At 37.3% G+C, this 15,480-nt stretch overlaps 1 protein-coding gene across 1 annotated transcript in view; it reads left to right on the top strand.

Moving 5' to 3' along the window:
• The window catches only part of Rap1 (RAS oncogene family member Rap1), a 57,799-nt gene that overhangs the window by 24,358 nt on the left and 17,961 nt on the right, over window positions 1-15,480 (top strand). The window contains exons 4-5 of the mRNA XM_089107076.1: window positions 1,944-2,072; window positions 5,445-5,600. Coding sequence (XP_088963202.1) covers window positions 1,944-2,072; window positions 5,445-5,600 — 285 coding nt within the window. The remainder of the gene's footprint in view (window positions 1-1,943; window positions 2,073-5,444; window positions 5,601-15,480) is intronic.

Genomic DNA, 15,480 nt, shown 5'->3' with positions numbered 1-15,480 from the left:
GTTCCTTTTTTAGTGTTGTTTTATTTTACCTTTACTTTTAGTTATTTCGAAGTTAAATAGGCACATTAATTTTGGACTGTTGTGAGTTTTAATTTTAATTGGTCAGAAAAAATATGTGGGAAAACATGTTAGTTAGCACTTTATATTCAGATAACGGCGAACTGCCAAACGAGAATGAAGTTAGAACAAAAGATTATGAAAACAATTAACTTGAAGGTATATCGTAAATTATACAGTCAAGTAAAAAAGAAATTGAAACAGTAAAAATTGTATTTATAAAACGATTGAAGCTATCTAAATATAACGACCATGAAACGTAAAAGGAGCAAAAAATAGTCTAAATTTGAGCAGGGATGGAACAAAAAAGGAGCAGTAACCACGTCTTTTTTTGCACTATCAGAACTTAGCACCCCAAAACACAACATCAGAGTCAGTGCATACTGCCCGACATAAGACATAGTAAATACAGACGTACACAGCAGGGTTGCCAGGGTGGTACAATTGTATCCTTTTTTGTACGATTTAGAGATTCTGGTACAATGAGGTACATTTAGAAATTTTTGGTACAAGCAAATTTTTCCTGTATATTTTCGTTTTACTTAATCCTATCTTACTTGGATATCTATTCATGCTCTTGTTTATCCAAAACATTCTTCCTGTTATGACAAATTTTTAACCTGTTGTTCGGATGGTAAGGATTATCCTCTGTAGTACAATTTTAGCCAAAAAACTAAAGTTTGCTTCAAAGCTTTGGTAATGCTGCTGTGCAGTTTTTACTTTTAGTAGTCTCATTCCAGTCTAACTGGGGTAGTCAAATCTGTATATGTTAACTTTAGAATTAAATTGCTTTTTGTATTTTAATTTCTAATTCTTGTTTCTCTATGTTGCTCTGATATTCCTATTACGAAGAAAAATGCAATTAGACCTGGGTAAGATTATGAAAATTGGCCTGTAATTTTGGGAGACTTCTTGGGACGTGGCCAAAACAAAAGCTTCGTAGAAAAGGAGTTTTGCCAGTGCTCTGGTCTCAGTTGTCTTAACGCTACGACCGGTTAAAAATTGTAGTAGCACCTTAGTTTTTTTTTTTTTTTTTTTTTTTTTATTAATAAGCCCTGTATAAAAAAGAAAACTATTTAATTATGAGGGTAGTAAAAGATCGTGCGCGAAGCACTGGCAACCCTATTGGCTTTTCTTTTGTGGTTAGTGCTGCAGGAATTCCTTCACATGGTTCCATTGCAACTGAACCATCGTGCAACTGGACCTCCGTGGAACTGAACCCCCTTGCAACTAAACACTCGTGTAACTGAGTCACCATATTCAGTCTTTCAGTATTCTACAAATACGAAGAAATATCATTGGATAAATGATATTTTTCTTATTTCTCTGAGATAGAAATTTGAGTAAAGGAATGTTGTAATTTTCCTTATTATCATTATTATCTTAATTATCATTATGCCATGTCCTTTTCGGCCGGTGGTCTAGGGCTAAATGGAAAGCAGGTCGTCCGCATTTGGAGTGGGAGGATGTCATAAAGAAAGATTTAAAGGGAATGGGAACTTACTGGGAGTGTGTAAAGAGGGAGGCTTTGAATAGATTGGACTCGAGGAGGAGCATGTGTAGCTGTTCTGGCCTTAGGCGTCTTGGTGCTGCGGTGAGTTGTTAGTAGTAGGAGTATCATTATTATATGCTTTTTTGTTTAATTTGATCGTTTTTTATTTATTTTGATGATTTTTTAAAACATAATTGTATTGCTTTTTTTCTAAGAAAAGTCGATCCAGTCAAGTACATAGGATTTATTCTAGAAGTGGGAGATACGTCAAAATTGCGAAAACAGTTCAGACAACTGATACAGAATTTTGTTTTGAGTTGTGTTATTTCGAGGGAGTTTGGGCCAGAGCTCCTCGATATTTTTTCCAATATTTCCAAGTTCTCAATATTTTTAGGAACAATTTACTGCCATGAGGGATCTGTATATGAAAAATGGTCAAGGTTTTGTTCTAGTATATTCTATAACTGCACAATCAACGTTCAATGACTTACAAGATCTCCGGGAGCAAATTCTTCGCGTTAAGGTGAGTTGTTCGTTTTTATTAAATGATTTTTATTTATTTTATTAAATTTTATTTATTTTATTAAATGCTTATTTTTGTACTGAAAGCAGGTTTCAAAATTTCATTTCTCCACTTGACCTATTCTCTTGTAAGAGCTTTAAAAAAAAATTTATATGGAAACTTATTTTCATTTCAAGCTGTGTTTTTTTTTCATTTTTTCCTAACGTTGATAGGTATTGCGATGAAAAATAATATATCGAAGTTAAACAAATCAAGGTTTACAAATAAAAGTATTGCTGCTATTCGCACAAGGGGGACGACTTCCCAGTTGATGTATATAGTCAGATATTGTAGATATTCTCTTTGAATCATTTGTGTTTATTAGTTGATTCATTTGTTTTTTTTTGTAATTAAAGTAAGGTTTCAAAAATCGTTTATCTGCCAGGCAATTTTTGATCTTCAATAGATTAAAGTTTTCTTTTTAAATATAAAAGACTTTCTTTAGATAGTAAAAATGCTGGTATTTTTTCAGATAGTGTTCCTTTTTAGATATTAAAAAAAAAACAAGTTCTTCAACTGAAAGTAAGGAGGAACATTAAAACTTAAAATGAACAGAAATTATTCTGTATTTTAGGGGGGCTGGCCCTTCCTCAGCCCTTGCTCTTTACCCTAAAGTCTTAAAGCTCTTTTAAAATAATTCTCATTCAAAATTAACTTGTTCGACAAAGAGTGAGGCTTGAGGAAGAGGCAGCCCGCCCCATATACATAATTTTTTTTGGTTCGTTTCAAGTTTGAATGTTGCTCCTTATTTTCAGTTGAAAAAAGTTGTTTTTCTTATTTCTAATTTCTAACTATTCTTCAAATCATGACAGGAAATCCCCTTGGTGTAACATTTCTCCTGGAAAATTGCCCTTGAAACTTTCCTCCTCATGAAAATTCTCCCCCGCGAAAATTCCCCCCCTCCCTCCCCGCTGAAAATAAGATAAAAAATTTACGTGTATTTCTTAATAACAAATTCTATATGTGAACAATATTGGCAAATTGTGTAACTTACAGTCTTTACCGAGGGACTATGGATGGTCATGTCATCACGTGTCGTCATAAAATTTAGTCAACGTCAATTACGGTTAATATATAAAGTAACAATAAAGTACCTGAATGAAAGCATTGGTCTGGAGGATTGGCAGGAGCAACAATGCTGAGAAATTCTTCAGCCTCGATTTGGATTGCTTTTCTGCAGTAACAGGAGTTATCTGGTTTGGTAGTGGTCAAGACTTACCTCAGTCTCAAGGCCGTATCCAGGGGGGGGGGGGGTTGAACCCTCCCCCCCTTTCTCCCCCAAAATGTTTGGCTGACTTGTAACAAACGTAACAAAAACGGATATAAACGAATTTTTGTGAGTTTGTTTAGTTTTTGTGTGTGGGAAGCCGTTGGACCTTTCAACTACGTTGAATTGCATGTCTTAACATTTTGATTCAATGTCTTCAGGAAAAAATCGGCGTGGCAGAGGGGGTTGGTGTTTACAGTCTTTTTGGCCATTTTGAAAGGGCACAAGGGATTTTAATTTTTTGTTCGAATGAGCTCTCTCCCGATCTTGTTGGACCAGTGGTTCGAAAAGGTTACCCATGGAAAGAAAAAAAAACGCGCATCTGTGATCTTTTTCTGCCAAAAAATACAAAATTCCACAGTTTTGTATATAGGAGCTTGAAACCTCTATATTACCGTTCTCTGATATGCTGAATCTGATCGTGCGGTTTTCGTTAAAATCGCTTGACTTCTGGGGGATGTACTTCCTTTTTTGAGAATCTGGTAAATTTTCTCCGGCTCGTAGCTTTTGATTGGGTAACATTAAACTTAATGAACCTTATATATTTGGAATAAGCATAAAAAGCTAACTCTTTTTATAACGAAAAAAATTCCGTTTTTCAGAGTTTTGGTTACTTTTGGGCGAGTCGCTCCTTACTTACAGTTCATTAGTACTAAGTGTTTGATAAATTAAATGACTGTTTCTTCTTTTTCTTTTTTAAAGCTCTCAGATAGTAAGCTGTAAAATTTTTTTTTTTTAAGTTTGACAGCAAGACTTGAGAGAAATATCTTTAAAACAGACATGCCACCTTGAATTTTATTAGTGACGTCTCTTAGCCTTTGTCTTTTGGTAATATTTACTGTCTTCTGTCTAAACAAAGATTACAGATTCCTATCTTCCGTTTTTTTCTGTAGTTTTATTTGCTAATCATTCATTCATTAGCTGATTCTAGATGTGAATTGTGTCGCGCAATTCAGCTTATCTATACTCAAAACTAACAAGTAGGTGAGAATTACTGTTGATAATGAATTGTTTGAGGCTTAATTAAAAGAAAAATTTATTATAAAGAAAAACATCTAAAATAGAAGCTTTTCATGTTATAAGAATAGAAACAGAGACATTGTAAAGATCTACTACTCAAGGAAGTTGTTTTGTTTTTTTTACAGTTTTATCGGAGCGGTAGATTTTTTTTTTTTTTTAAGATTTAGAGATTTTAATTTTTTTTAAGATTTGAAACAAGCAGGTTGTGTCAGCCAATTTAGCTGTACACGCTCCGCCCAATCCATTCAGAGACTTATTATTTACACCCTTCCATAAAGTTAATTGTAATTATTATTTGTAACAATGAAGAGCCGTCCTAGGTGAGTGGTTAGCACGCTCGACCTTGAGGATTGGCGTTAGAGTCCTCTTGTCGGTGGTTATTTGTTTGGAGTGGGGGTCAGAGGCATGACTAAGCTCAGGCAGAGTGGACCTAGCTCCAAATGGGTACCTGGAGAATCCAGGAAAGGTAAACAGGTAGTTTGTGTGGTCGGCCCCCTAAATTGTACTTCCTTGCTGAAGGGCCGTGAAAAGGAGATCGGCACGGCCGGTGGGGATAGTAAAGTCCATTGCCGCATTGTTTATTTATTTTTATTTTATAACTATGAACTTTAATACTATATTACGTTGAAGCCCGCTCTCTACGTCCCCTCCAGTTTCCTTGTGGCTAAGAGTAGAGGTGTCAAATTATTGGGAGGGTTTTCACATTTATAATGTGAAGTGTATTAATTTCAACGATTTTAAAGTGCTTTTAGTTGTATCTTGTTTGGTAAAAATGACTAGATAGCTATTAAAGAACGTCCCCCCCCCCCGTCGCCTTCCCCCTTCAAACGAAAAATCGGCTAGCGATGTGTTGTGTTCAGTGTTTTCTGTTGTTTGATAGTTGTCGCTTCCTTTTCCTTGATGTTTCATTGGGAAATTGGGAAAAAGGAATTGGCTTCTCCGAAAAGGGATTTGCGCTAGTGATTAGGTAACATCGAAAAGGAGAGAGGCGAAACTAAGTTTTTTATTTTAATTTCTGTAATTTATAGATTTTTTTCACCTTGCAGGACACTGAAGATGTACCAATGGTATTAGTGGGTAATAAGTGTGACTTGGAGGACGAGAGGGTAGTTGGGAAAGACCAAGGTATTAATTTGGCAAAGCAGTTCAACTCCTGCTCTTTTATGGAATCGTCAGCTAAGGCCAAAATCAATGTAAACGAAGTAAGTTTGTTATAATATTACCTATTGCTTGTTAAGTTTACCACCTCGTATTTCAAGGTGTCGCTGGCGTTTATCATTATCGATTCCTGGTGTTGATGGGTATTTGGTTTGGAACGGGGGTCTGTGGTGTGACTTAGCTCAGCCTGAGTTGACTGAGCTCTAAATGGGTACCTGGAGAAATTTGGGTAAGCAAAACCAAGAAGGGTGTGTGAAAACACAGGATGGCTGGCCCCCAACCTCCCCCTTGCATTTACTGGCTGAAGAACCAGGAAACAGGTAAACAGGAATGGAGTGCGAAAGCAAGGGATAACTGGCCCCCAACCTTCCATCGTACTTCCTGGCTGAAGTGTCATGAAACGGAAATCAGCACAAATGATAGGGACTGTAAAGTCCAATGCTGTATTCTATACCATTACCTCATTATTTCCAGGGACGTATCAAGGGAGGCGTAGAAGAATAAGAAACTGAAAACACGTTTGCTCTTAAGATTGCGCAATTCCAAAAAATTGAATCCTTCATCTAATCAAGAAGCTCTTCATCAAACAGTTCGTGGTAACAAACTGTAAGTAAGGAGCGACCCGGCTCAATGGTAACCGAAACTGTAGAAAACGGAATTTTGATACCAATAGATACATCAAACGAAAAAGGGGGAATTACCCCCTAAAAGTTATAAAACCTTAATGAAAATCACACCATCATATTCAGCGTATCAGATAACCCTACTGCGGAGGTTTCAAGCTCCTATCTACAAAATTGTGGAATTTCGCATGTTTTGCCAGAAGAAAGATCACGGATGCGTGTTTATTTGTTTTTTTGTTGTTGTTTTTTCCCAGGGGTGATCGTATTGACGCAGTGGTCCTAAAATATCGTGGGAGGACTCATTCGAACGAAAACTAAAAGTTCTAGTGCCCTTTTTAAGTGACCAAAAAATGGCGGGCAACTAGGCCCCCTCCCACGCTCATTTTTTTCCCAAAGTCACCCGATAAAAATTTTTAGATAGCCATTTGTTTCAGCATGGTTGAAAATATGATAACCATGTCTTTTAGGATGACTTAATCCCCCGGAGTCTCCGGGGGGAGGGCTGAAAGTTATGAACTTTACCCAATGTTAACATATAGTATTGGTTATCGGGGAGTATACAGACGTTTTCAGAGGGGATTTTTTCTGGTAGTGGGGGGGGGCGTGGGTCGGGGGTTATCTGGGAGGATCTTACCATGAAGAAAGTTTTCATGGGAGAAGGGACATTGCTATGAAGGGGGCGTCGGATTTCCCAACATTATTTAAATAAAGATCAAAAATTATATATAAAAAAAAAACAAGTTTTTTAACTGAAAGTAAGGAGCAACATCAAAACTTAAAACGACAGAAAACATTACGTATATGATTGGGCTCATACCCTAGTCAATACCTCGCTCTTTAAGCCAAAGATTATTTAGTACTTTCATAAGAGCTGTTTATTCTAATTAACAGCATTTGTGATTAAGGGGTTATTTTTAAAGAATTGGAACAAAATTCGAACTTTAGCTTAAAGAGCAAGGTATTGACTAGGGGGCGAACCCTGTAATATACGTATTAAAAATATAAGAATAAAGAGGTTTACTGCGTATGTTATTTTGTAAGTTAAATATATTTATTACTAATAAAAGAGTTTGTAGATAAAATTGAGCAGGTTCCGAGAAAGCAATTCAGCCTATTAAAATTAAGATTAATATACGATTTTTTTTTTATTATTCTTTCACGGTAAACTAAATCTAAAAACTGTATTAAGTCAAAAACGTTCAAAAATTAAATAAAAAAAACAAATTTTTTTTAACTGAAAGTAAGGAACGACGTTAAAACTTAAAACGAACAGAAATTATTCCGTATATGAAAGGGGCTGTCCCCTCCTCAGCGCCTCGCTCTTTACGCTAAAGTTTTACTTTCTCACAACTCTATTTTTTTTAAACAATGAAAAACTTTAGCGTAAAGAGCGAGGCGCTGAGGAGGGGACAGCCCTTTCATATACGGAATAATTTCTGTTCGTTTTAAGTTTTAACGTCGTTCCTTACTTTCAGTTAAAAAAACTTTTTTTTTTATTTAATCTTTACAAGGAGCCAACTTGAGGTCTACTGTAGCAAGGGAAAAATTACCGTTGTCGCTAAAGGAGGCATGGTGGACACTGGGATTAAAAGCCTCAAAAAATTAGTTAACATAGCCGACATTTAAAAAATAAAATTGGTCCGTGAAAGGGTCCTAGTCAGGCTCAATTAAGTCGTCTTTTTCTGTTGCCTTGAGATTCTCCTGGCCCCAAAAAGAATCACTTAAGTTATTCAAATAGATTGACTACTTAATTTCTAAGGGTTTTTTTCTGCATAATTATGACGTTTCTGTGACTTTACGATTTTTTCAAATGAACAAATATAGTCACACAATTAAAAAAAAACAGCAATCCCTCTCATTCCTACCTTTTTAAATTCAGATTTGTATCTTCATTAGAAAATCAAAAAAAAAAAAAATCCTGGCCCATCCTACGTTTCCGTGAATTGGCACCGCTCTACTGAAAAAAAAACTTTTTTATTACTGCTAGTAAACTTTGGGACCAGGGTTATCCCTGAACTCTCAATTTTTCCTGAATTTCTGGGATTTACTGAATCACATGAGCCTATAACGGGGTTAAGAGCTATTGGGGTTGAAAGGCCAATCTTCCAAGGGCTGGTGAGAAACCACTATCTGAGATCCTACGACTTATGATGCCCTTTGTTTCCTTTTCCACTAGTTTATATTCAGGGATTACAACTGGGGTAGGGGGCATCTGCCTACTAGATGTAGAAAATGCCTTTTTTGTGGTTTTATTGAAATAATTGAATAGAAAATGACCCCTCTCCCCGTTCTCCCCTTCACTTGGGAAGTGTCAGTAATATAATACTTTAGAAAAAATTGTTAAATTTAGATATTAATTTCCTAGATTGTTGTATATTTATTCGGACGAGTTTTGTTCTAGACTTCAGTTGCTTACTGCTCAAAGTAACAAGGACAGTGAAAATGAAATCTGATTGGTTACGCAACCATGTATATCTTTCCATTTAGGGAAAAGCCAGGAATCAAATTTTTTTATGACAAGACCTCCATATGTAGTTCTATATATTAGGAGGCACCGAATTTAAAAATAAGAAACGTGCATAAAGAATCTGCATAAACATAACTAAAACCATATGGCAACCAAACAGCTTCTGAAGGTAAAGCTCTCGATGGAAGTTAGTAGATGGTCAATGTTTTGACTTTTACGTATTTAAAGAGTTGCCAAATTCAACTATTCAATTTTGTTATTTATTTATTTTTTCAGTTGAACGTGGCAACACTAGTGAAAGTATGATATGCCCTATAAATTCTTTAATTTTGAAACCGTAACAACAAAAAATTGGAAAACACAGGTTGTCAAGTATGAATAAAGCTCATATAAGTCCAAGGACAAAAAAAGTTTTTATCTTGATGTTTTTAGTACTTTAATATATCAATTTATGTTTATTCACGTTGGGAATTAACTAAAAAAATATCGGAAATTGGTTAGAGGTTGGTCTTATGTGATTTAGCATTGCAATATAGGGAAAAATACAGAGCGACATTTCTTTCAAGGTCTGGCGACTTTATTAAAATAGTAGAGTAGTTGTTAGAGAATCGAGTTTCGATTATTAGAGATTCGATTCATATTATCAGTTTGCATTCTTGCAGAATTAAACTTGAGATTCCTTTCTAATTCGACAATTGTAAAAAAAAATTAAACTCAAAAACCAGTCTGCATACAAAGTAGGCCATAGGTAGGAAATTTTGCAGGTTAAAAAGACTAGCTGTCTTCAGGCTGGTAGAGGTGAAAGACTTTGGTGTATTATTTTTCCACTCCTACATTCTAAAGTGCTCGAAGCGATCTTTCTCTGTGCCTGTTGGAGGGGCCGCAGGCCTACTTTTATTGTACATCACACGAAATTTTATTAGGTTGTACACTTATAAATATAAGATTCTTCTGTGACTCTGGATCAAACAATGTAGAATATTCCCGCTTTTCTGATACCCATTGAGTTAGTCCACAGCTTGGACTTAGTTCGTTTGTGTTCTGGTTTTAAGACAAATCATTTTCGCAATAATTCAGTCCGAAGCTGAGGTTTACAGTCCCTACAGGTGGTGCTGATCTCCGTTTCTAGGTCCTTCAGCCAGGAGGTGCAATGGGGGGTTGGGGGCCAACCATCCTGTGCTTTTGCACACCCTTCCTGCTTATCTTCCCCAGAGTTCACCAGGTACCCATTTAGAACTGGGTCGACTCTGGCTCAGCTTACAGAGTCACGCCACTGACCCCCTCCCAATCCAAATAATTGTCCCAGAAACTAAATATTCTTTTTTCTCTGCTTGCATGCTCTAAAAACGTAAACTTACACTCTGATCAGATAATTCTGTTTACGAACTTAATGTTTATCAGCTTTTAAGAATTGGAAAGTCTGAAGTGCTGATTTCGAGACTAAGCCAAATTATTGCAGAAGAATCCGTTATCACAAAACGCGTCCATTGGTTAGAGGCGGATCTTGGGATAATGTTCTGCCTGAATGAGTGGAACATTTTTGAGGAACTACAAAATCAGTTAGTGGCGTGATCATTTGTGTTTCGTATCTTTACTGGTATTTTTCTTATTTATCGTTTAACGTTTTTATTATCGATATTTTCTGAACAGGTAATTGCCTTGGAAAATTGGAAATTTTTTTTGCTTTTAGAGGATGTCCTGTTTCGGGAAGGATTTTTCCTAATATTTCGGTATTAAATAATTCGGTAATTAAATATTTTTAATTACCAAGGACCAGTGACAGGGACGTAAGTTCACGACATTATAAGGGAGGAGGAGTAAAAAGTATTTCTTTAAATTTAGGGGCTTACATTTCTTTTCTTTTCAATTCTTTTTCGACAGAAATAACAAAAAAGGTGTTTTCTTTCAAGATGAATTTCAAGTGTTTGAAAAGACAACCTTGCAGGAATTTAGGGCAGTTAACTATATAAAAGATCTAATATTTATCTAGAAACTTTGATTTAGGACATGCTCGAAAACCATTTGAGTGTATCAAGTGAATATTGCAGTTGCTCACTGAGACATAAGAGACGGGACTTACTTAATCCCTTTTTTGCCAGAGGGGAAATATTTTAGATAGCTTTCGTGTTTTCCACTTGACCTCATATGAAAACGATTCCAGAGTCTTGAAAGGGAAAGGATATTTCTATTGAAAAAGACACAATGATCTAGGTCTCTCTTGTATGTAGTGATAAAAAAGAATGTTTTGAAAGAGCTCAAATAAGAAGATTAGTTTTCCTTGAATTCATGATGCCAAAGAAGATATTATAACATGCAGTGGCTAGCTGTTTAGATCTTTTTGTATTTTATTCCATCATATTATTTTTTTATCTATTTCTTAGAAATCTGTATAGGAGTGGGTTTGAGGGGGCAAAAATATAAAAACTTTTTATATTTCGTTTTAATAGTCTCCTGTTTTGGACTTTTAGTGGTGAACACATGGTAAGTGTGTTTAATAGACAGTGAAAACAGATACAAAAGTCTGGATATTAAGACCACATATATAGCGATTGTCGTCAGTAGAATGGCCATAATATCTCCAGAACGAACTCCTTATATGGGCATAGAATACAGAACGAACTCCTTATATGGGCATAGAGTCATTAGGGAGAACACGTGGTTAATGGGGTCAATGACCTCTTTTTTCAAGGTCTATTTGTTTGTTGTTCGTCTAGGTGTAATAGCTCCGGGACGAAGGTTGCACATGCGCATTGAATTCTAACGGGAACAATGTTATTGATCTAGGACTCGAGGGGGAAGTGAATTTCCGAGAACTTGATTGCGTAATCGATCGCGAATGTTATGATCCAGAAATAGTATTTGTTGTTGTTTTGGTCATGTACATGCTCGAGGCGAATGTCATGGTGTCCAGAAATAGTATTTGTTGTTGTTGTTTGGCCACGTGTAATGACTTTCCCGGAATTTGGAACACCTGTGCTGTCGACCTCAATTCACCTATCGTGAATCAATAATTCCCCTTAGAAACAACAAATTAATTTCCCTTTCTTGACAGATCAATCAATCAATGACATCATCTGTCAGACTTTAAAAATTTTCGCCTAGAAACATTTCTCCAGGAATAGATCCAAATCATTAATGTCTTTGCCTCGGGAACAACTCTTTTGGTCGAACTCCAAAGGATATTAATAACCAAAGGCCATAGAAACAATTAGGCAAGAAACATCTTAGCGATGAATTGTTTTAGCGCGCGAAAAGGTTTCATATTAATTTGAAATGCGTTAGCGCAGAGATGCCAATAACAAAGGAACACGCTGAATTTACGTTTAGGGATTATTTGGGCGAAACCGTTTTAGACAGGTTATGGAACTATTTCGGCGAAACAGATAGAGACATTTTAAAAGAAGATTTTTGAAGAGATTTTGGAAGAGGATTTTGAGTGTGGTCGTTATAATACACAAGTTTCATTTGAACAGTGTTGTGAGGTCCTCTAACCCAACCCCAAAGGGTTCCAATCCTCCTACCCCAACCCCGAAGGAAGCCCCCGGTCCTCAAAGGCCCCCCAAGCTCCCAAAGGCCCTCCACCGGTCCCCAAATGTCCCCCAGGCCCCCAACTGCCCCCCGGACCCTCAAAGGCCCCCCAAGCTCCCAAAGGCCCCCCAGACCCCAAAGGCCCTCCACTGGCGCCCCAAAGGCCCACCCAGACCCCCAAATGCCATCCCCGGGCCCCCCAAAGGCACCATCGAGCTCCCAAAGGACCAACGGGGTCCCAAAGGCCCTCCACCGGTCCCCAAATGCCCCCCAGGCACCCAAAGGCCCGCCCCGCACCCCAAAGGCCCCCCCAGCCCCCCACAAGGCCTCCCCCGCCCCCCCAACCCCACCCCCCCTGCCCCACCGGGCCCCCCGCCTCCCCCACGACCACCGACCCACAACGGACCCACACACCCGCAAAGGCTCTCCCCGTGCACCCGTCTTTCGTTGATGTGTGTTGTCTGAAACCTATGATTTGGGATGTGTAGTTTGCTACTTCAGGCTTTTCTGAGCTAAGGTTTCCTAGTATTTCCTAGGTGAATGTTGTCTGAAACCAATAGTTTGGGATGAGTAGTTTGCTATTTCAGGCTTTTATGAGCTAGGTTTCTTAGCCTTTCGTTGGTGTGTGTTGAGTGAAACTGATGATTTGGGATATGTAGTTTGCAATTTTTGACTTTTCTGAGTTGGATTTCTTAGTCTTTCATAGGTGTGTGGTGTCTGAAACCTATGATTTGGGATGTGTAGTTTGCTATTTTCGACTTTTCTGAGCTGGATTTCTTAGCCTTTCATAGGTATGCGTTGTCAGAAAATTATGATTTGGGATGTATAGTTTGCTATTTCAGGCTTTTCTGAGCTAAGGTTTTCTAGTATTTCGTAGGTGAATGCTGTCTGAAACCAATAGTTTGGGATGAATAGTTTGCTATTTTTGACTTTTCTGAGCTAGGTTTCTTAGTCTTTCGTTGGTGTGTGTTGACTGAAACCGATGATTTGGGATATGTAGTTTGCTATTTTTGACTTTTCTGAGCTGGATTTCTTAGTCTTTCATAGGTGTGTTTTGTCTGAATCATATGATTTGGGATGATTTGATAGCTACTTTTGAATTTTCTCAGCTTTATTTCTAAGACATTCATAGTGGTTTGTTGTCTGAAAACTATATTTTGGGATGTGTAGTTTGATATTTTTGACTTTTCTGAGCTAGGTTTCTTAGCCGTTCATAGGTGAGTGTTGTCTGAAACCTATGATTTGGGATATGTAATTTGCTATTTCCGACTTTTCATAACCGGATTTCTTAGTCTTTCGTAGGTGTGTGGTGTCTGAAACCTATGATTTGGGATGTGTGGGTTGCTATTTTTTTGACTTTTCTGAGCTGAATTTCTTAGCCATTCGTAGGTGTGTGTTGACTGAAACCTATGATTTGGGATGGTTAATTTGCTATTTTTGACTTTTCTGAGCTAGATTTCTTAGCCTATCATATGTGTGTCCTTTCAGAAAATTATGATTTGGGAGGTGTAGTTTGCTTTTTGGACTTTTCAGAGCTAGGATTCTTAGTCACTCATAGGTGTTTGTTGTCTGAAACTTCGAGTTTGGGATGAGTAGTTGGCTATTTCAGACTTTTCTGAGCTAAGGTTTCTTAGTATTTCGTAGGTGAATGCTGTCTGAAACTTATGATTTGGGATATGTAAATTACTATTTCGGGCTTTTCTGAGTTGGATTTCTTAGTCTTTCATAGGTGTGTAGTGTCTGAAACCTATGATTTGGGATGTGTAGTTTGCTATTTTCGACTTTTCTGAGCTAGGTTTCTTAGCCTTTCATAGGTATGTGTTGTCAGAACATTATGATTTGGGATGTGTAGTTTGCTATTTCAGGCTTTTCTGAGCTAAGGTTTTCTAGTATTTCGTAGGTGAATGTTGTCTGAAACCAATAGTTTGGGATGTGTAATTTGCTATTTCCGACTTTTCATAACCGGATTTCTTAGTCTTTCGTAGGTGTGTGGTGTCTGAAACCTATGATTTGGGATGTGTGGGTTGCTATTTCAGGCTGTTCTGAGTTGGATTTCTTAGTCTTTCATAGGTGTGTAGTGTCTGAAACCTATGATTTGGGGTGGGTGGATTGCTACTTTTGACTTTTCTGAGCTGGATTTCTTAGCCTTTCATAGGTGTTTGTTGTCTGAAACATATAGTTTGGGATGACTAGTTTGCTATTTTTGACTTTTCTGAGCTAGGTTTCTTAGCCGTTCATAGGTGAGTGTTGTCTGAAACCTATGATTTGGGATATGTAATTTGCTATTTCTGACTTTTCATAACCGGATTTCTTAGTCTTTCGTAGGTGTGTGATGTCTGAAACCTATGATTTGGGGGTGTGTGGGCTGATATTTTTTGACTTTTCTGAGCAGGATTTCATAGCCATTCGTAGGTGTGTGTTGACTGAAACCTATGATTTGGGATGGTTAATTTGCTATTTTTGACTTTTCTAAGCTAGATTTATTAGCCTTTCATAGGTGTGTCCTTTCAGAAAATTATGATTTGGGAAGCACACAAAAACTTACACATGCACACGAAAACTTACATGCACACAAAAACTTAAATGCACACAAAACACACACACACACACACACACACACAAAACTTACACACACACACACGAAAACTTACACACACACGCCAAAACATACACACACACAAAAACATACACACAAACACACACACACACAAAAAAAATTACACATGAACACAAAAAAAACTCACACACCCAAGCACAAAAACTTACACACACACACACTCACAAAACTTACACATACACACACGAAAACTTACACACACACGCCAAAACTTACACACACAAAAACTTACACATGCACACGAAAACTTACACACACACACACACAAAAAAAAACACACACCAAAACTAACACACACACACACACACACACAACTACACACACACACACACACACAAAAACTTACACATGCACACGAAAACTTACATGCACACAAAAACTTACATGCACACAAAAACTTACACACACACACACACAAAACTTACACACACACACACACACAGAAAACTCACACACACACACGCCAAAACTTACACACACACAAAAACTTACACACACACACACACACACATACACAAAAACTTACACATGAACACAAAAAAAAACTCACACACACACACGCCAAAACTTACACACACACACAAACTTACACACACACACACACACATACACAAAAACTCACACATGAACACAAAAACTCACACACACACACACACAAAAACTAACATACACACACACACACACACACA

Source organism: Artemia sp. Qi Xiang Cuo, chromosome 21, assembly GCF_049724085.1.
Source record: "Artemia sp. Qi Xiang Cuo chromosome 21, ASM4972408v1, whole genome shotgun sequence".
In the NCBI taxonomy this organism is placed as follows: domain Eukaryota; kingdom Metazoa; phylum Arthropoda; class Branchiopoda; order Anostraca; family Artemiidae; genus Artemia; species Artemia sp. Qi Xiang Cuo.
Note: the sequence above shows the minus strand (reverse complement) of the source record. Positions and strands in the feature narration are given on the sequence as shown.